Source organism: Carica papaya, chromosome 8 (assembly GCF_054855325.1).
Source record: "Carica papaya isolate Zhongbai chromosome 8, ASM5485532v1, whole genome shotgun sequence".
NCBI lineage: Eukaryota > Viridiplantae > Streptophyta > Magnoliopsida > Brassicales > Caricaceae > Carica > Carica papaya.
This window is the reverse complement of record NC_142316.1, coordinates 2,315,688-2,338,022: the sequence shown is the minus strand read 5'-3', so window position 1 is coordinate 2,338,022 and position 22,335 is coordinate 2,315,688. Positions and strand designations below refer to the sequence as shown.

At 33.6% G+C, this 22,335-nt stretch overlaps 1 protein-coding gene across 6 annotated transcripts; it reads left to right on the top strand.

Moving 5' to 3' along the window:
- The first annotated feature begins 370 nt into the window (after positions 1 to 370).
- On the top strand, positions 371 to 22,327 carry SMC5 (structural maintenance of chromosomes 5). Of its 6 annotated transcripts, none has more exons than XM_088209275.1 (31): positions 371 to 642; positions 2,502 to 2,679; positions 2,764 to 2,917; positions 3,172 to 3,245; positions 5,203 to 5,352; positions 5,471 to 5,575; positions 5,702 to 5,847; positions 6,024 to 6,135; positions 6,237 to 6,392; positions 7,924 to 8,045; positions 8,122 to 8,266; positions 8,347 to 8,412; positions 10,331 to 10,459; positions 10,560 to 10,658; positions 10,790 to 10,955; positions 11,062 to 11,207; positions 11,393 to 11,456; positions 11,529 to 11,653; positions 11,768 to 11,845; positions 12,066 to 12,138; positions 15,373 to 15,476; positions 16,345 to 16,461; positions 16,542 to 16,619; positions 18,789 to 18,888; positions 18,957 to 19,011; positions 19,517 to 19,565; positions 19,654 to 19,741; positions 19,847 to 19,919; positions 20,855 to 20,958; positions 21,485 to 21,557; positions 22,018 to 22,327. In XM_088209275.1, the coding sequence occupies exons 1-30, from the start codon at positions 605 to 607 to the stop codon at positions 21,544 to 21,546; spliced, it is 3,156 nt and encodes a 1,051-aa protein (XP_088065401.1). In that variant the 5' UTR covers positions 371 to 604; the 3' UTR covers positions 21,547 to 21,557; positions 22,018 to 22,327. The 6 variants fall into 6 exon arrangements, with proteins under 6 accessions (XP_088065401.1, XP_088065400.1, XP_088065404.1 ...); XM_088209274.1 differs by having other exon boundaries at positions 21,964 to 22,327; XM_088209278.1 differs by having other exon boundaries at positions 2,502 to 2,683; positions 21,964 to 22,327.
- Positions 22,328 to 22,335: the final 8 nt, after the last annotated feature.

Sequence of the window (22,335 nt, the reverse complement as noted above, 5' to 3'; positions counted from 1 at the left end):
TTAAAATATATATATATTTAATTTTATTAAAATCATAAACAAATTTTACTTTTATTTAAAAATTGTATGTTACACATTACTATATATTTATTTTAAAAATATAGTAAAATGACTACACACAACATAAACTCTTTTCGCTCATAATAACATAATTATTTTGTATTTTAATTAAAAATATTTTTTACTTATATATTTTTTATTAATATAAAATAATATTTTAAAATTTTTAATATAATAAAAATATTTTATTAAAATATATTATGTGAGTATAAATCTAATATTTACTTACAAAAATCCACCCATCAAATTTGAGCAGGCAGAAAAAGGGGCCCGCCAAGTTTTGATTATTTCCTCTTCATTTTAGCCAAAAAAAAAAACAAAGAGAAAGAAAAGGCGAGAGGGTAGAAGCCACGCCAGCTTACTGAACTCTCCCTCGTCTCTGCTCTTTCTTTCCCGCCAAATTCATATTGTACTTTTCTTGATCGAAACCCTAGCTATGGTTTCAATGACCTGATCCGAACCATACCGTCTAGGATTTTGGCGGACTATTCAATTTTGGAGACCTCTCTAAATTCAGTGACGATTACTTATCGCCTCCTCAAAAATGGAGGGGCGTCGCGCGAAACGCCCCAAAATCTCAAGGTTCCTACGCTTTTCCTGTTCGCTATTTCACTCGTTTTTTCCTTATGCTTCCGTTTACGCGCATTTTTTTTTTGAATTATGTTAGAAATTCGTTGTAATCAGTTATGAAGATTGGGAATTTGAGTTTACCACGGGTTTTGTTATTCTTGTACTTAGGGAGCTTAGGAAAGAAATGATGTTGAGAGAATTTTGGAATATTCGGCTCTATGTTTTACGTATTATATTGAGTGGATGTTGTAACTGTTTTTCAATATTTAGGTCTTGCTTACAAAAAGTTTGTTGCTTTTTATTTCTTTGGTTGATGGAAGCATGAGTCAGGAAACAAATTTAAGAGATGGCAATAAGTTGGGTCCCTGCTGGATCGATTGAGGATGAAATTCGGGCTTGGGAGGGTGTTGGATTAAAAACAGAAATAGCGAAACTTATACCTTTATCCATTTTTTGTGTTTTATGGAAAGAGAGGAACTTGAGAGTTTTTGAAGGAGTTGTGAATAATATAAACAAGTTAAAAGAGAGATAGCTCAATTATTTTGGCTTTCTTGTACTTGGTCATGACATCATCAGGGATGAGGAGTTTGGGGACGTCCTTGATACACTAACCAATTTGTAAATCTCTTATATATGGGTGCTATCCCTTCTTGTTTGGTACCATATTAATATAATTTCTATACTTTTTCTTTAAAAAAAAAAAAAGATGGCAATAAGTTGAAGTTTTGGGATTTTGGTTATTAAGATATTAGGAACAAAGTGAGAATAATTTAGATATATTTTATTTGTTTTGTCCAATGATATATGTTACTTGTCTTTAGTTTTTGATATTTACATATATATATATGCTTAATGATTAAACATCAAAACTGTTTTCGCATGATAACACTAAGTAATTCATTAAAAAGGGGGTCAAATGGGTGGCAACCATGAGAAAATTAATTTTTTAGGGAACTTAATATTCTATTTGGTGGTTACAACTTGTAGGAAAAGAAAAGTGAGAGGTGAGATTTTAATTTAAGATATATTTTTTTTTCTACCTGGGAGTCTTGGGGTGATCCATTCTGATGGAAGATTGTTTCTAGTTTTTTGTTTTTGCCTTTTCCTGTTTGGTCAATTTGCTTAACTTTGTCATTTGGCATATATTCTTTATTTTTGTTATGAAAAGTTATATTGTTCTCATGTGGTTTCCTCCTTTTTTTGCCGCCATTTTGACCCAATTTGTTAAGCAGTTAACAAGCTGATATATGTAAAGTAGTTTTTATTGTTTAGAAAGAATTAAAATCTAAATGGATCATCCTTAAGTTTTAGTTCAATTATTAAAATGATGGAGAATCAAGAGAACTTCTGGTATGTTTTAAAGTTCAAAAGTTGAGTTGATCATTTGGTCTTAGAATTGGCTTTGAGATTATACTCATTTCCTATTCTTTCTTAACTATTATGAGGAACTTATGATTCAGGTCTCCAATATGTGGTAGCAAGAAGTGTAAGATAAAGGAAAGGGGAGAAAAAAAGAAGAGGAGATTGAATGTTTAAATATATTAAGTTTAACACTGGTTGCAGTTAATTTTATTTACTTTTGTTTTCTCATTTCCTATTCTTTCTTAACTATTATGAGGAACTTATGATTCAGGTCTCCAATATGTGGTAGCAAGAAGTGTAAGATAAAGGAAAGGGGAGAAAAAAAGAAGAGGAGATTGAATGTTTAAATATATTAAGTTTAACACTGGTTGCAGTTAATTTTATTTACTTTTGTTTTCTCATCTTCATATCAGGAACTAGATAAACACTTAACATATGATTCCTTTCCTATTTCATTTTTAAGTTAGGAACAATGTTCAACATTGTTAAATTTTGACTCTTTTTTTCAGAGGCGAAGATGATTATTTACCAGGGAATATAATTGAGATTGAGCTCCACAATTTTATGACTTTTGATCACATGGTATGCCGACCGGGATCACGCTTAAACCTTGTTATTGGACCGAATGGATCTGGTAAGAGCTCTCTTGTGTGCGCCATTGCACTTGGTCTTGGTGGTGAGCCTCAGGTTGGTAAGTTGTAGTATTGTCATTGATCATAGTAATTAGTCCATAAGGAACCTCTATAAATATCGGGATTTTTGACTGTGCAGCTCCTTGGAAGGGCCACTAGTATTGGAGCCTATGTGAAGCGTGGGGAGAGTTCAGGGTATATCAAAATCTCCTTAAGAGGGGAGGCTAAAGATGAGCCGGTTATAATTGTCCGTAAAATTGATACACGTAACAAGTCAGAATGGTTGTTCAATGGTCAGATTTTAATTCTTTAATATTCATTAGGAAAATTGATTACATTTTTCGGTTAGTAGCGGAGTTCTTTTTTATATCGCTTACATTAGAATGGAAGTCATTTAGATTAAAGGGATGCATATCTAAATGATCTGTGATGCAAGATTGACAGCGATGTTCTCATACTTGCTTGTAGGGCCTTAAGTGTGTGTATGCTGTGTTATTACTATAGTAATGAATATTGCTATTAGCTCTTTATCATTTGCCGGTTTTAGGTAAACTGGTGCCTAAAAAGGATGTCATGGAGATAATTTCAAGATTCAACATTCAAGTCAATAATTTAACTCAAGTAAGTTCTAATCATCTAGAAAAATATAGCATGTTAGCATTTAACAGCATAAAGATATTTTTTTTTGAAATAAACAGCATAAAAATATAACTTAATTGTCTTTATGTTGATTCATATGCTATGTTTGGTTTGTAATGTTCAAAGAATGACTATCATGTTTCGTGGACGAGCACCCTTTGAGCAATGGGAAAGATTTAAGGAATCTAATGGATATTTTTTCCAGGATGGCCTTGCGAATTAAGTTTGCCTTTGCTGTTCTCTTATAATTTTTTTAAATGACCAATTGAATCCAATTTGTAGTTAATCTGGCCTAGTTGCCTAAATAGGCGTGGTTTTTTAAAGTAGCGAAGGCTTTGTTGGCATCTAGGTTCTTTCCCATGCTTTCTACTTTGCATTTGTATGTCTTCCCTCTTGTGGATTTTTGGGATTGTTGAAAGAAATATATTTAAAACAGTAAAACACTTTAACTTACTTAAAATTAATAAGCGGATATTTCAAAACTTTAGGTTTGAGTTTTCACCAATTGAGGTTAGAATAATGCAGAACAAGAAGATTTAAAGATGAAAATATTTCAATTATAACAGATATTTTTGTAATTGTTTTTTTTTATGGATAATTAAGATATTTAACTTATTTAAGAATTAATACCTATAGGTTTATTAGGGGTTTGAGTTTGTTTCTACTCAGTTAGGATGATATTTAGTTATTCTTTGGTATATGTTACTCAATTACTTAGCTTATTTTCATATTTTAGTCAAATTCTATTAGGAACCTGGTTGTGGACTTGAGAAGAGGATGAATGTAGAGAGAATAGGGAAAGGAGGCAGAGAGGAGAAGAATAAGCTGACAGGAATAGAGGGAAAAAGAGAGAGGTAGGATGGAAGTAAAGAGGGAAGAAGAAGAATAGCATAAGAGGTAGACTGAACTGTACTAGAAATTTTCTGATATGCTTTTTTTTACAAATAGTGGAGTTTTCATATTGGTACCAGCAGGTGCTGTACAACAAATGGCTACACTGGAATTCTAGCCTGTATCCACCGCAGCCCAGAAGTCGGTTATAACAGAAATTGCAGAAAAAACCTTCTAAGGTTCAGAATGAAACAACATTGTAAAGCATACTAATCAACTTAACTAATTAGAATTTATTTGGGTTCGTACAAATTTCTAGATATATTTAAAATTATCTATTTTAATTGTATTCTGATGTCTATGAGTGGGATACTCTTATTTATACTAATAGCATATAACTATTTAGTTATTGGTTTGATTATTAAAATCTGAGATGTCCAATTTTATTTCCTAATAAAATTTCTAAATATTGGGTTTAAATTCTCTTTATCTGACATAAAAATCTCCTGAACTATTTCTTAATTTGATATGAATTGTTAGCCACTATCAGAATGAATAGTTCTGATGGGTTTGATGGCCGTGTATGCGCTTCATATTAACCATTAAGAGGATGAACTCGTGTTCCTTTTTAGTCTTTTACTTCTTACATGTCCAGGTAAAAGAGGAAGATATACATGACATATGTTTGGTCCTTTTTTTATAGTGTTCTTGAAAACCATATCTTGCATATATTACATAGTTTTATTTGAATTTGGTTACTTCCTATTTTTCTAATTTAGAGTTACGCGGTTTGGATTATTATGAACAATAGTAAATTGAAAATTTATTTATGCTTCTTACCCAACTCTATATCTTTTTGAAGGCCTCCATTGCAGTTTTTGTAGAAACCTTGAAGTTCTATATTCAGTCTCCATTTCTCATTCTTGAATCCTGTCCCCTGCTAAACTTAGTTAGTATGAATATACTAAACATAATGTTCGAACTGACAAAATTCTCTAGGATACAAGTTATTTCTTTCTTTGAATTTAATTGCTTGCTCCTTTTTTTTTTTTTCCAAAAGAAAATTCATCATAATCTTCTATATGTGGTTGGGGGTGGGAATTCTCAGTTCTTGCCGCAAGATAGAGTCTGTGAGTTTGCAAAATTAACTCCAGTACAACTTCTGGAGGAGACTGAAAAGGCTGTTGGTAATCCTCAACTTCCGGTTCATCATCGTGCGCTTATTGAGAAAAGCCGTGAACTGAAGAACATTGAACGAGTGAGTTTCTGATGTCATTATTTCCCTTTTAGCCACTTTAATTGAGGATAACAATTTTTTGGCTAAGGAATCAGAAAGGAAACTTTATCTCTGAAAAATCATCTCCAACTTAGTATAGGCTGTTAAAACAAATGGAGAAACGTTGAATCAACTGAAGGCGCTTAATGCTGAACAAGAGAAGGATGTTGAGCGTGTCCGTCAAAGAGAAGAACTTCTGGCTAAGGTTTTCCTTTTGGATTTTGAATATTCTTCCCTTCCCTTGTTTGTTTTTTTGGCATTAGGGGGTGGAGAATGTAGGAGGGGGGAAGGCACCTTTCCTCTTCTAATATCTTTAATCTATTGTCTGTAGGTTGATTCCATGAAAAAGAAATTGCCATGGCTGAAGTATGATATGAAGAAAGTTGAATATTTAGAAGCCAAACAACGCCAGAAGGATGCAAAGAACAAGTTGGATGAAGCTGCTAAGAGCTTAAAAGATTCTAGGGAACCTATTGAGTATGATAGCCTGTTTCTATTGGATATATGATTTAATCTGATGTAGCATAATTCTTCTCAAGAGAAAGAAAAAAATCATAAATAATATAATATTCATTTGTTCAATGTGTAGTGTACTGATATGTATATTTCTTTTGGAAAAATGATATTAAACTGATACTACTTGATTCTTGTAGAAAGGAAAAGAAAGAAAAAGCTGCTTTAGATCGCGAATACAAAAATGTTAGCAGGCTCATGAATGATAATAGCAGGAAGCGCATGGATTTGCTTGAGAAAGAAAGCCATGCGGTACGAGTAACCTGCTTTTGTTCTGCATTTAAGTTTGTTAAATATATGTGGTTACACAAATAAGTCTTTTGTTGCGTTTGATATCATATTGATGCTTGTAGGGGGTACAAGTAAAAGGAAAATATAGAGAAATGGAAGAATTATGGCAGCATGAAAAATCTCGTCAACAAAGAATATTGAAAGCTAAGGAGGATCTTGCTACTGCTGAACTGGAACTTCAGAACCTTCCTCCCTATGAAGTTCCTAAAGATGAAATAGTAAGCTTTATTTTCTACTTTGAATGTTTGTTTCTTGTGGCAGTTCATTGTGTCATTTGAATTAAGGATGTGACTTTGGAGTTGGCAATTAAAGAATACGGCTCTTGCTCCTTTGCTGATATTTTTTGTTAGTTTTCGGACAAATAGAAGAGGTTATGAGGGGATTAAGTTATGTACAGTGTAGGGCAGAATAAGGTATAGTGCTGCAGTTGTTATTCATAAGATATCCGTGAAGAAATTTTTTCTGTTTTGTGCGACCAAAAATACTTTAAAGCATAATGTTCCTAAAAAGTATCATTAGAGAGAGAATAGGAAAGTATATTAGTGGAGGATAAGAGATTCTCCAAACAGTGAGAGCAGAAATTTTTTTTTTGTGATAGAGAGAAATTTTACAAAAAGAAAGACAAGTTCAGTGATGAAAGAATTTACGGTTCCTCGCTTAGGACCTAGTTATGAGATTTTGTTAATAGTATGAACTCATTAAGAGATAACCAAAGTCTTGAGTAAGATAAGTACTCAAAACTAGTAAACTAATTCTTCCTTCATAGTCTGTCAACAAAGACAGCCTGCATTTTTAATACAAAGACAGGCAGTTATGATAGAAGTTAGTTTCAAGAATTCTTGTAACTACTCATAACTACCCATATTCCTTGGCCTAGCTTTACCCTTTGTTCTCTTCTGCTACGTATGCTATTGCTCACAATACAACATATAGACACATTTTGTTTTGAAATAAACAACATATTCCGTAACCTAGCCTTACCCCTTGTTATCTTCTGCTACGTATGCTATTGCTCACAATACAACATATAGACACATAAAACAAAGAGAAGCAGTTATTCTGAAAGATTATTTTCCAGGACACCAGAACTACCCATATATTTCCCCTCAATTTCCTCCTACTAATATTCACAATAAGTTCACGATTTCATCAGTCTCTCTGTCACTCAAATTTTGAAAAAAAGTGAAAGTTCCTCGACTTGGCTTACAAATTGAGTGATAGGTGCATTATGGCAAGAGGAGACATTAAACAGGTGGGAAAATTGGGAGGCGACTCCCCTCCAATGGTCCTCCCACGACTAAAAAACCTTGGATCCATCCCCTACTTTATGGCGAGTAAGAGGAGGTATCAAATGTAACAAACTGGAGATGATCCCCGACCTTGGATCATTGGATCAAATGTAACAGCCTTGGATCATTGCTGATGTCTCATGATTTTGACACGTCATCAGCTACGTATCCAGTTATTAATGGTCCCTGAATGACCGTTAGTGCTGGGAGTTAAATTGGTAAAAATTTAGAAGTACAGAGCTAAAGTAGACCCAAAAATAGTGTAGAGGCTTAAATGGAAAAACTCAAATAGTGCAAGAGTTCAAAGATTATTTGGCCAAAAATTTAGTTATATTATAAGAGCTCTAGATAACAATCGAACACGATTTTTACTTTCATTAACATATCTAATACTTTAGTGTTCGAGTTTTGGTGTGCATGTAATCTTGAATTCTTTTTAACATCTAATCTCTTGATGCAGGACAAATTAAGTGCTCAAATTTTGCAGCTATCATGTCGTGCCAATGAAAAGAGGCTTCAGAAGTCAGACAAGGAAAAATTGCTAACTAAAAAAAAACTAGATCTGAGGCACTGCATTGATAGGTAGAGTTTGAACCAAGATAAGTAGTATTCAGCATGCATTATTAAAGTTGACATTTTCTTTGCTACTTGTTTCAAGGTTGAACGATATGGAAAATGCAAATAATAAACGTTTACTTGCTTTGCGAAATTCTGGGGCTGAAAAGATATTTGAGGCTTACCAGTGGTTGCAACAGCATCGTCATGAGTTGAATAAAGAAGTCTATGGTCCTGTGTTGCTTGAGGTATATTCTAAAATTGCTGGATTGATGTACTGAAAAATACTAAACTCACTTTTCCTTGATTTATTCAAATGCAAGCTCAGGTTAATGTCTCAAATCGAGCACATGCTAACTACTTAGAAGGTCATATTCCCCATTACATCTGGAAGGTGTGTTGATAGTTGCTTCTTATGTAGTCTCTCTTATTGTTTCATACTATCAAAGATGAGTCTTAAATACACTGGTGAGAACATTAACTGCAGAATGTTCTTATGAACGAGTATTTTTTGCTGGAACACTCTCAAAGGATTGCTCAGCTGATCCCTTTTTAGATGGGGCAATTGCTTTTTCATCATCATTTTTGTGGTCAGGTCATTTAGATGAAAGAGAAAAATGGCACTCTTGGTATTGCTGTACAATAAGTGTACGATTTGGCCAGATTTTTGCTTTTGTTGTCAAATACAGAAGTCTAACCAAATACTAAAAAATAGAAGTACTTTAGGTAAAAGTAGAAGCTGTTTTTGGCTTTTGATTAAGATAAAATTAAAAGCTGAAATAAGTATATTTGTTAATTTTATATTTTGTTAATTAAAATTTAATATTTTTAAGATAAAAGTAGAATAATAACTCATTACTAATAAGTTTATATTTATTATAGAGAATTTAGATAGTATTTATTTTAAATTAGATAATAATATTTAAAGCTGATATTAATATCTATTTAAAAAAAAAGTTAATATTTATATTGATAGAGTAAATAAAATAATAATTAAAATAAATATTTTTTGATATTAAAGAAATAATACATATAAGGAGGATGAGATATCCTCAACAAATGTAAATGGAAAAACAAAAGCTAAAAAAGCAAAAGCCAAACCCGCCTATGCAAACAAAATGATTGGATACCAATTTCGATGAAACTCATTAGTAACTAAGATATACATAAGTATTCTAAAATAATTTAAATTGTTGGAATCATTTTCAGAAGAATAATATTATTTAAATAAGAGTATTTTTTTAATTGTTATCTAATTTTTTATCATTTCAATGTTTATTAACATAGTTAGTTAATACAATACCACATTTTATATAGAAGACGCATTTTTACAAAAAGTTTTACCTAATATTATACTACTTTTCGCATTAAAGCTGCTTTTGCAGAAAATCATTTTCAAAATAGTTTTGGCAACTTTCAGTACAAGCACCAGCCGAACCAAATAGGTCCTAAGTTTAATGTTGCTATCTGTGGAAATTTCCGATGGACTATTTGCTTTTCAGATATAAGACAAGAATGCAAGTTTGAGGAATCAATATCAAATCAAAGTCATGATGTTCACCTTGCAAAATTCATTATAACGGATTCTTTGTGAGGCAGTCTTCTTTTTTTTTACTTTTCAGGACTATGATTGGGCAACATCTATTGCCTCCTAGTTTGCCAGGTTTAAATTTATTAGCATAAAAAGTTGAATGAAATGTCTAAAGTGTTACAGTTTTCTCTCTCTCCCCCTGAAATGCGTCATTTCTCATGAGTCCTGAAATAATTGTCTTCATATCGAATGTAAAACTTTTATTTACTGGGTGCTTTTCCATTGTGATATCAAAATATGCATTTACACAGACATAAAAATGTTTATAAAATGAGTTTGTCTCTTCTCTTATTGTGCATAGCATAACTTAGGGGCATAACTAATGTACAACTCAAATTTACTCAATCTTTTGGCTATCTAGCTTTTTTAGTCCTCTGATAACTTTACTATTAATTTCAGCCAAAGAGGAGAGAGAGAAATTTCTCTCTATTGTGCATACCATGGCTTTTTGGTCTGTTTTTTAGTCATTGAGACGAAGTTGTTTGACCTCTCTTTAGTGAGATATGCAGTTCTTAGATATTTATCCTTATATTTCTCTCTTTGTAGACTCAGACTCATTTGATATAAATATCTCTTGATGATTTGCTGCAATTTGTTTGTATACTAGATTGCATCTCATACAAATGTTACTTCCTATATTTGTGCAATTTAATGCTGCATAGCTAGAAAAATGAGATATTTGAAAAAAACTTGTAACATTAGGGATCTACTTTATTTTCAGTCTTTCATCACTCAGGATTCTGGAGATCGCGACCATCTGGTTAAAAATCTGAGATCATTTGATGTTCCAGTTCTGAATTTTGTAAGGGATGATCGTGGTCGAAAAGAGGCCTTTAGTATTTCCAATGAGGTATCTGTCAGTGTGACCCAAGTTGCTTATATCTCCAAACTGATCTAAGCAGTTAATAGAATACTGATTTGGTTTGATTTCACTTTGTTTTCTTGGCCAGATGCGGGAACTTGGCATTCATTCCCGACTTGATCAAGTGTTTGAGGCTCCCGATGCTGTCAAGGAGGTTTTGACCTCCCAGTTTGGTTTGGATCTTTCAGTATGCTTCCTATATTTATTTCTTTCTATTTAATCCGTGTTAGTGATATTGATACTTAAGCTGAAAAAAAGTGATTCTATGTAAGTAGTTGGTTTTCCTACTTAACTCGTTTTAATATGTGTTTTGCTCAGTATATTGGTTCAAAGGAAACTGATCAGAGGGCTGATGAGGTAGCTAAACAAGGAATTTCAGATTTTTGGACTCCAGAAAATCATTATCGTTGGTCTACCTCTAGATATGGTGGGCATGTCTCAGCGAGTGTCGAGCCTGTACATCCATCACGTCTTCTATTGTGTGGTATGATTTCTGTCTCTAGATCTGCATTTCACAACTTGTTAATGTCCTTAGCCATTGTCTCCACCAAAAGGATGCCCTAAGTATTTGATTTGTATTCCGTCACAAGGTCTCGATACGGGAGAGATTGAAAAATTGAAATTTAAGAGGGAGGAGCTAGAAGAAGAAGTTGCTGAAATAGAGGAATGCTTTAAATCATTAGAAACCAACCAGAGACTTATAGAGGATGAAGCAGCTAAACTTCAGAAACAGCGGGTATGATGAAAGGGATAAAGGAATTTTCTCCTTTTGGAATTTTTATGTTGACATCTGATTATTATTTGAGTTGGTTAAATGAGTTCTTTTATTCCAATACAATAATTACATGTCATAAATCCTATTAACTGAGGTAAGCTACTGGGAGTTACCTTTGTCTCTTACAAAATAGTATTGTTGCACAGGAGAAGATTATCAGTCTTGTACAAGAGGATAAGAAAAAACGGCGTGATATGGAAAATCGTATCTGTAAGTATGAGATTATTCCTTTTCTTTTTTAATTGGGAGATGTCTAAGTAAAGGCCCTATGGATTTATTTAGATCAAAAGAAAAAGAAATTGGAATCTATGGAGGGGGAAGAAGACCTAGACACCCTTATGGCTAAGCTGATTGATCAGGCCACAAGATATAATATTGAGCGTTATGAACATGCTCTTCAAACTAAGGTAAAAAATTTGCCTTTTGGTCCAGATCTCTCTCTCACTCACTCATTTCATTGTGTATACATGCTTTGCATTTCTTTTGTCTCTTTTCTTCAATGGTTTTCTTTTTTCCAACAGACTTTGCTCGTGGAAGCTGTTTCTTACAAGTGGAGCTATGCTGAAGTCTATTTGACTTCCATTGAAATTGATGCAAAGGTATTTTCTATAATTAACTTGCTTATACTTTTTTTTTTTTTGAGAAAATGTCAGTTTTATTCAATAGGATGGAAAAGAGCGAAATCTTTCTTAGTAATAAGTTATCAGTTAGCTTTTATTTAAAAAAAGTGTGCCTAATTTGAGAGGTTAACCTTATGGTTAATTTTTAAAATTTCTAAGATTTTCTTTTATTTTTATTTTTGGTTGTAAAATTTTTTAGATTAGAGAATCTGAAGTCAGTATCAAGCAGCAGGAGAAGTCTGCTCAGCAAGCATCACTTCACTTTGAGTATTGTGAGTAGTAGTCTAATTATATTTGGTTGTCTTCTATCTGGATTTTGTCAAACTTTGCAGTGTTGCCTTATGTTACATGTCCAAGTATTCTCTCACTATTTAGGGTTGGTCTTCCACAGCAATTTCCTTTTGGTTATGTGTAAAGCCCTGGTGTCGACTGGCAAACTCATGCTGCCTTTTGTTTGTTTGTTTGTTTTTTTTCTCTCTCAATTTCTTTTATCCTTTTGGTTTGGCAAATTGTTTTATCTTTCTGGTTTGTATAATATGATTGTTAATCATATGTAAAAAGTAATTTGTTTGACTGTGTTTTTCTTCAAATGAGTTGATTTCTCTGATATTGGCCAAGTTAATATCGATGATCTAGGAATTTAGGGATAATTGTTGATTTATTGAATGCTACTTCTCATTGCTCTAGAGCTTATATGTTATCACTTTGGGGTGTTTTAAATGCTTATAAGGCCTTTATAAAGTACTTTTGTACGTTTAATTTTGCTTGAAGTAGTGGATTTTCTATGGAGTTTCTAGTACTTCTCCTTAGTGTGCATTGGCTTCTTGTAGAAGGTACATTACATATTATTCTTGTTCTCTTCTGTTGCTGGTGTATCAATTCGACTCAGTTTCTTCGTCCATTGGTAAGGTTTGAACTTCTTTGATATAATAGCTGAGCTTTAATTGGATTAAGGTTTCAGCATAACTACAATAAAAATAATTTCTTCTGTAACTACAATAAAAATAATTTCATTTAGTGAAGACATCTTTTTTTCCCCATATTTGAACCCTCATCTGGTTAAAATCTGGACTGAGGCATTGCCATGAACTGATGGTCTCTATTCATTTCCATAGATTTCTTTATGGCTACTGTATCTTTGTTGCAACCACTGGTAAGAGAGCAGTATTGATCTAGTTCCTGGTACCAATTCTTCAGTAGGTTAGCATGCTTTATTACTGATTTGCTTCCTTAAAATTTCAAACTATGTTTTGATTATTAGATCATCAATCTGGTGCCATTGAATTGTATAGACAAACCATTATCATCGAGTCTTCTTCATCCCATGCGTTAAATTGTGGGTCTCCCAGTTTTGGTCTAGTGTCTAGAATATGGTTGGTTTTTCTTTTCCTTTGAGGAAGGTATGGATTAGTTGTGACCAATTCAGGTAATTCTTCCAATTCAGACGATAAGTAGCTTGAATGGGTTAGAGTTCTCTAATTGATTGTTGCAAGTCTCCAATTTTGGGTTAGCCATAGTGACTTGTATATTGGTTTCCAACATGGTGCAAAAGAGAGTGCAGAAAATGAAGGCCGGTTTGGATAGCAAGGGCAGCGGCTGGAGGAACTGCTGCTGGTGGTGGTTGGAGGAACTGCCTTGGCTGCTGGAGCATGAGTGGCTAGGTGGTTGTGTGCGGTCAGTGACGCTTGGTGCTTGCACGTGGCTGGTCGGGCGGTCTGGCTTGGTGGTGCATGCAACTGGTCACACAGTCTGGCTGGGTGTGTGCGGTAATCGCATAAAGCTGATAATGCTGCTGGGGGATTGTCTGGATGGTTGGCAGCGGCTGGTCTTGCAAGTTAAGCTGGTGAGTCCTATGATGGCTGGCTGGTGGTGTGCAACAGTGGGCCTTGCACTTGGCTATTTTCCTATTACGAACATCAGTGGTGATGGTGGCTGCTACAGTGGTTAGTTATGCAGGTTGGCCCCCTTAAGGCTTTTTTTTACATTTTAAATTTTAGCGACGTAAGTTGATTAGGATTTGTAGGAGAGAACTTTTAAACTTAGAAATCTGATACCATGTCAAGAATGATTTGTTGTGTTTTATTGAATAATAAGACCTATGTGTAAAAGTTCTCGAGAGTAAGAAAAGAAACCGATAATTAATTATATAAGATGTATTTTACCACAATATTTTTAATATAATTCAACCTTGGTTAATTACATATATATGTACATTCTCTAATACCTGAAACATCTTCTTTCATGGTGTCTTTAAAGGAGAAAGTATTGGGATTTGACATGATAAGTCATTCTATTCAGAATGTGCTACTAGCTTGAGACGGTTTCCGTTGTCATAAAAGCAAGAGAAAGCTCATAGGCCTCATTTCTCATGGCATCTTATTAAGAAGTGTACATTATGGTTACATGAGGGTAGAGGTTTATTAGTAATACACCCTGATCTTTGTAATCTTTGTGGCTGATATTGTTTCCTTGTATTGTTACCATCACTTGTATGTATAGGGGTCTTATATGTAATAAAATACACAACAATTCATTCTTCTACATAATATTAGAGTCTTAGGTTAAAAAACTATACGACTTTTTACAAATCCTACTTGACTTTTATTGCCAAAACAAGAAAAAGCCTAAAAAGGAGCGGCCAACATTCATAGCAGGCCACTGCAGCTAAGCCGCCGGTCACCACCTCATAGCTGTCGGCCACCAATTTAGCCTAGACCAGCCTTCATTGCCAGAAGTAACAGCAACAGAGCCGCAAGCCGTGACTCCCTTCCTGCAACAAGCTCTCTCTTGCGCTTAATCTGCCCCAACAGCTTGGTCAACCAGCCGTGCCTAGCCACTCCTAGCCACCCAGCTGCATACTGCAGGCAGTGGCTCTCTCTTGCGCTTAATCTGCCCCAACTGCTTGGTCAACCAGCCAGAAGCCAGTCACTCCAGTTGGCTTTCATATTTTGTAATTAATATTGTTTATTCGTATTGTTACTATTCACTTGTATATATAGAGTCTATATTCAATGAAATGCACAGCAGTTCATTCTTCCACATGTCTTTATTGCTCAATATGGGTAAAAAAGGCCTATTCTTTGATGTCATCGTATCTAGTTTTGCTACTAGAGACTCTTGTTAAACCTTAAATATTTTGTTCAAAGGTCAATCTATCTCTAAGTGGAAGACTTGTGGAATTCATTGATATTTTGGTTGGGGCCCCTCTGTAACTTTTTATTTTATTTAATCTCTTGTACGCTGGTGGTGCCCCTTTGGTAATATTTTGTTTTCTTCTTGTGAATAAATTGTGATATTTATTGGTGAAATATCTTGCCCTTCTGATATACTGTTGCAATATATCTGGAGAAGTTAGTCAAAATGCTGCTGACATGGATTTATATGTATGTATATTTATGTTTAGGCATTTTGAAGAGAATATATGTGCCATTTTGATTAAGCAATACATTTAGTTCTAGTACTCACTTTTTAATGCTTAATTTATTTGCATTTTTCTTCATGATAAGGTAAGAAAGAGGTAGATGATTTACAGCAACAGCTAACATCTGCAAAAAGGCAAGCTGAATCTATTGCTGTCATCACACCTGAACTTGGGAAAGCTTTTCTTGAGGTTTGTTTTTTTCATTGAAATTTTAGGCTGAAAGATGATGAGTTATTTGGCTTTTTCTTTGAGGTATGCACTGGTTGTAGCCTTGTAGTAAGAAAGAATATGAATCAGTACCTATTAGTCTTGTATGCCTAAATCAACTTGTGTAGGTTCATATATTTCCGCAAAGAAGCTTATTCATCCTCAGGATGCAGTATATGGTTAACGTTGTCTTCTAGCAAAAATAAAGATGCTATTTCTGTTTTTTTATGATTTTTTTTTTGTGGTTTCCTCTAACAGAGACAAGATAATAAAATAGCAAATTTGCTTTTAGTTTCATTTATTATTTCTTATGAAGGAAAAGTTATAATGCAGTTAAAACTCCTTTACGCTGTGATTGTGGTGTGGGCATAACTTGTGCATCTCAAAACTGAGGATAGAAGTCAGGAAGTGTATGTTAACTGAAATAGTAACTGAACCAGAAGTACATGGGTTCAAAACTAGCTCTCTGTCTTTAATCCTGTGTTTCGATTATCACTTCTGGGAATCAAGCAGGTTAACGATTTAGCTGGTTAGAGTATCACATTAGCCTGCTTGTTCCAAAGTTTTTGACTGAATGCTAATAGGCATCAGTGAATCAAGCATCCATATTTTCTTTAAATCACATTTGCCTCCTTTAAATAAATTTTCCCCCTTATGAGCATAGACAAGGGTTGCAACTGAAGAACAACTATTTTTTCTGCAGGAAAGAATGCTAAAGTTCTGTATGGCTCACTTTAGTCAAGAACCTGTAGTTAGAGAAAGTATTTGTGGATAATTTTCTTTTATGCCTCATAGCTCATAAACCCCTATCTTATAGTTTTGTGCTATTCGTATTAATGGTTGTCTGCAGATGCCAACTACAATTGAGGAATTGGAGGCTGCTATAAGGGACAATATTTCTCAGGCCAATTCAATCCTTTTTCTTAATCAAAATATATTGCAAGAATATGAACATCGTCAGTGTCAGGTATTCTTCTTCCCACTTTATCTATCCTGCTGGTAGTAATGTTTTTCTGCTTGTCTGTTCGTAATGCAACTACATCACAGATAGAATCGGTAACAAAGAAACTGGAAGCAGATAAGAAGGAATTACGCAGGTGTGTAGCTGAAGTGGAAGCCCTAAAGGTGAGACAATGTCCCTTTTTACATACTGTCATTTTCTGCTCCTCCCTGAGTTCTTCTCATAATCAAAATAATGCATATGCAATGTGACTGAGTAATATAGTAGGATACTCAATTTTATAGTTACCTTTTGCATTTTCATTTAGGCTAACTATGTCAGAGCCGAAAAGCTGGCATAAATGCATTTCAATCTTTTGGTGAAGGTGTTGAAACTGATAGTGAAACCAGATGAGAGAGATATTTCTTTATATTCATATGGTTATTTGTGCAGACATATATAGTAGTTAACTATACATGGAAGTAAATACATATAGTTATGAACTAAAGCAAACAATCAAGGGATTTACATCACAATGGAAAAAAGGTATACAAATGAAAAGTAAAGGCTATAATTATGATAGCATATTTTGGGCATTACGATAGATTGTCAACACTGCTCTCACGATGGTGCATAGATGTCTTGCATGCCCATCTTGCAAACTAGTCTGTGGAATTCGCCACCTTGCAAACAATCTATGAAATTGTTTATTGCCAAGACCTTTTGGTGAAGACATCGACAAGCTGGTTCTTCAGAACTCAGAGGGATTTGTTTAAGATACCGCTAAATTATATTTTTCTTGATAAAATATCTATTGATCTTGATCTATTCTGTCCTGTCATTTCAAACACGATTTTGTATAATACTGATTGTTGTTTTATTATTACATTATAGCACACAGCATTAATCTGTTTTATCTGACATCCTCGGTTCATGCCATAAGTTTGCAATAATTTCTACAACCAAAGTAGTTGACGTACAGCCTTTGTCGTTGGTATGCACTCAACCTCTGAACTAAACCTGGCCACTATTATCTTGTTTTCAACTGGCTTACCGACATCAATCCACAGCTTGTGATTGGTTTAAATGCGAGAGTCATTTGGTTGACGACCCAAAAGAGCTAGTTTCTTCCAAAAGATTCAAGATGTATTTGCGCTGTAAAGCATTTTAAACATCGAGCTGTTTCAAGTCCCAGTCATAAGTAGCTTTACATGAGAAGAGAATTCTTGTACTATTTATCTTTACAACTGGGGGCAAACATCTCTTAGTAGTTGCCCTCATAAGTTTTGATAAACCTGTTTGGCGTCGGCAGAGCTTTAAATCGTTCAACAATTCCATCAGACTTATGTTTCACACTAAATGTTCTATAGCCTACAGTAAACATCAGATTTATGTTTAAAGAGAATGAATGGTTCCAGATCATTGCAGAAGAAGTGAGGGCCAAACCAGGGGACAAGCGTGTTTTTAAGGAGGGAAGTGATGTTACAGGCCATAGTAAAAATCAAACAACAGCTACCACCTTCAGTAGTGATTTAGTATCTTAAACAGTTAATGATAGGTTAACAGATTGGGCATATGGAAGGATCGAGTTATCACTTTATTGTCAATTTAATTTATAAGTTTTGTTTGTTAGTCATGGGAGTGTTTAGTTATGCTGAAGTTACCTAGGGGTAGCTTTATGTCCTTATAATCCTAAAAATTGTATTTATAACTGGTTGTACGAATAACAGTGCCCGGCCAAAATTCAAGTATTTATATTGTGTTCTCTTTTTAGGAAATCACGATTTTTCCAGGAAAAATAGGTTAGAAAGGGAGAAGATTGCAGAAGCATCCTGCAATTTCTTTTTCCAATTTTTCTGTGGCAAGTCCTATTTACAGATCCAAGGCTCAGAAACATATCAGTCTTCTCTAAGTTTTTAAAATTACTCTGGTCTTCTTGACTTTAATATTTAGCTTGCATTTCTTCACCACAGATGGTGAAAGGTTAAATTCCTGTAATTTAAGTTCCATTTTAACAGTTAACTGACTAAATAGAATTCAAATTTTTTCTTTTGGTATTCTTTTGGTCTCTGTTTAAAAAATTAATATGGTCTGGGCGTGATCCTCTGGTTTATTTGTTCTGAAACTCATGGCATTTGTGACTTCCTTTATCGCCACGGGACTGTTTTTCTGCCAATAATATGCTTGAAGTACAGATTTTGGTGTAATAAATTGGAGGTTATTTTTCTTTACTTATTCATGTATTCAACTGTGACCTCACAATATTGCAACTGTTTGTACCTTCTTTTCTGTGTATATGTCTTGAGTCAGTCTAAACTGTCTTCGTTAAAAGTGACCTCCTGGCTTTATTGCAGGAAAGTTGGCTTCCAACGCTAAGAAAACTTGTTTCTCAGATAAATGAAACTTTCAGTCGCAACTTTCAGGAGATGGCTGTTGCAGGAGAAGTTTCCCTGGGTACATATTTTAGTTTTGTGCAAATTAACTATTATATTGAATTTCTCAGATCTGGTTCTTTGTTTCAGATGAGCATGACATGGACTTTGATCAGTTTGGAATACTGATAAAAGTAAAATTCAGGTGGAGATTCTGATCTCATCTATACAGAGCAATTTTTTTGTACATGTTGCTGATAGAGTTTTAAACTGTTTGTGAGAGAGATTTGACTGCATTACACTTGGGATGATGTTTATAAGCTTTTCGTGTAGTGGATATAACAGCCTTTTTACCAGGTTCAAGCTAATTCGTTGAGTTGCACCCTTTAAATTCAGTAAGATGTTCTCTATAATATTGGGTGGTTATGCGCGAACGTATTGCCTTGTGGCAAAGCAAGGTTCTTGGTAACTGTCAATGGGAGATCTATGTTTGACATATCTACAATGGTTATTGTTCTATAGAAATTTCATCATGGAGATCATAATTTGTTTCTGTTACAGGATTACCTCCTATAAACACATCCTTTTGTGATTAATGGAGCTTCAAGATGCTGTATTTCTATTGAATATTTTGATTGTGCTATTTGAACTTTTATTTAAGATTAATAATGTGTAATTTCATATTTGCTATTGTTTCGACTGTCAATCAGGCAAGCAGGGCAACTTCAAGTTCTTAGTGCTCATCATCAATCTGGAGGGGTATTGTAGAAATTCCAATCATTTCTTTTTCTATTATGCTTACAGCCAGTCGGGAGTTTCCTCACTCTTGAACTTTCTGTTTCGCTAGGAACGGTCTGTTTCAACTATTCTTTACCTAGTCTCGCTTCAAGATCTTACGAATTGCCCATTCAGAGTAGTTGACGAGATCAATCAAGGTTTGTTTTATTGGAAGAAGTTATTGCCATTTAATTGGATATGGAAGATATAGGGGAATCACATCACTGTTGCTTCTAATCCTCTTAAAATTTTTTTTTCTCTAGGTATGGACCCTATAAATGAAAGAAAGATGTTCCAGCAACTGGTGAGAGCTGCCAGCCAACCAAACACACCACAGTAAGAACAGACATTAATATATGATTCTATATTTGTTAATGCATGAATCTCCCTTTGGAGAATGTACTTGGCAACGTTTGGTGTGTTGAGTTGGCTAGGAAATGGGAATCATACTTCCTCCTTATTAATATTTGGTTTAAAGAAAAGATAGGAGTCAGTATGGAAGGACCTTAGGGTAATTTCTTATTCATTCCACTTGGGGTGAAGAAGGATTACCTAGCTGGGTAGAATAGTCTTGTTACTTGAATAGCTCCACTCAATTCTCTGCTTTTACTAATTACAGAACTTCACAACGTCCAGTTTATTTATTTTTATAATTTTTTGAAATATCTAACTAATATATTGGCATATGTTAAGATTATTATAGTTATACTTTAAAGTATTTAGAGGATGTTTGGCATTGTTTATCTAGCCTTATAAATAGATTTAGCACTTCACTTTAATTTCTGTGTCTGTTTCATGAAAATATGGATGCTTGTTAGGTTCTTATAAGTGGAGAATAAGCACCTTATTCCTAATTTTTTCTCTCTTTTTTTAACCTAATAAAGTTACTTAAAGTTTAAAATGTATAAATTATATAAATATTTGTAATAAATATATTTTCTATTAATTTTTTTTTACAGGAAAAATAATTGTTTATTTTTTGAAATCAGTATTTTATCCAAAAGCATAATTGTTTATTTTTTTAGTAAAATTTATTTGTTTCAAGTGACTTAAGACACTATTTTTTTCATCAATTTCAAACATCTTCGTTATACAGTATTATGGTAATCTTTATGCATATGTTCTGTACAAAGCTTTTATTAGATTATCCCAAACAATAAATTAAGTCGTTTTTTATGTATCATCACCTTGTTTTACTAGTTTAGCTTACCCAAATTCCTCATGGCAGCCTAAATTGTCTTTTAATATTTGACTAATCTGTTTACTGGCAGGTGTTTCTTATTAACTCCAAAGCTATTACCAGATTTGGAATACAGCGAAGACTGTAGCATTTTGAACATAATGAACGGGCCTTGGATTGAACAGCCTTCAAAAGGTAAATATTCTGCTGTTAGATTCATTTGAAGTATATGTGAAGAACTACTGCTAATATATTTAATGGTAAGCAAAACAAAAGTCAAGAGTTAGGAGAGAGTATCACCTGATTTTGGTCAGTTAATCCACTAAACCTACCATCGGGGCAAAACCGAAACCGAACCAAAACCAAATTCCCCCAGAGTTCATCTAATTTTGTATATACTATTCTAAGTTATCAATTTGTATTTATAAACATATACAGTTTATCTTGTGTGTACAATATATATATTAGTGGTAGTGTCTTTGGACGTCCGACCTCGAGACACTGATAGATAATATATATACTTTTATGTGCATATTATATATTGTTAATAATTATATATAAAAATATAATCTATATTAATCAAAGAAATTAATTTTCATCATGCTGTGGTAGAATATTGATCTTCTTATTATTGAATTAAATATGAATTCTAGGAGAATGGTTTCCCAAAATAGTCTTAAATTTTCTTTTGCTCATTGCAAAATTTTTTGTGTCGTTCCAGTTTGGAGCAGTGGGAAATCCTGGGCTGCTGTTATGGGCATAGTGGGAGAAAATCTTTGCTGACAACATCGAGAGTAAGAATGTTCATAAAAAATTATTTTAGAAACTTACACATCTATGAATAACACTGGACAATGTTTTGGAATCATTTAGAAATTTGCACTTAGTTCGACTAAGAGACATTAAAAATTCTATTATAAAATAATAAACTCATTTTATGGAGTTGGAAATAAATTGTTTTTAATTATACATGCATCTGAAATAATTGTAATTCAATTATTATATCAAAAATTTCCAGAAGATTGATAAAAAGGTTGACAACCTAGAGAATATTTTACGAGAACTGAGACAATGTTTTTCCAAATCTGATTAAACTTGAGGAATTTAGCATATTTTGTGGTAGAATTTTCATCATCTCCTCGATGTTGAATTAAATGCAAATTTTTAAATAATTTCTGCAAAACTAATTCTTTGTTCCAGACCTTGAAGATTTTTTTCTCTCCATGTCACTGCAAACTTAATGCGTGAATGCAGCTTGGAGCACTGGGGGAATCCTGTGCATAGTGACAGAAATTGCATTGTTGGTTGCAGAGTGAAGTGGAGTAACATCTTCTCAATCTCCCAAAAGGCATGTTTTTGTAAAGTGTTGTATTTATAATTAAATTCTTATTTGCTCATTTGCGATATCTACAGTTCAAATTTTAGTTCGAAACAAAAAATTACGCCTGTCGAGCAATCTTAATCATCATTTGATGTAGCAGAAGATAGTTATTTGATCACTTTTTTAACCTTCACAATCTTATTATCATACGATGATATAATAATAAATTATGTTTAGTTCAAACCCGCAAT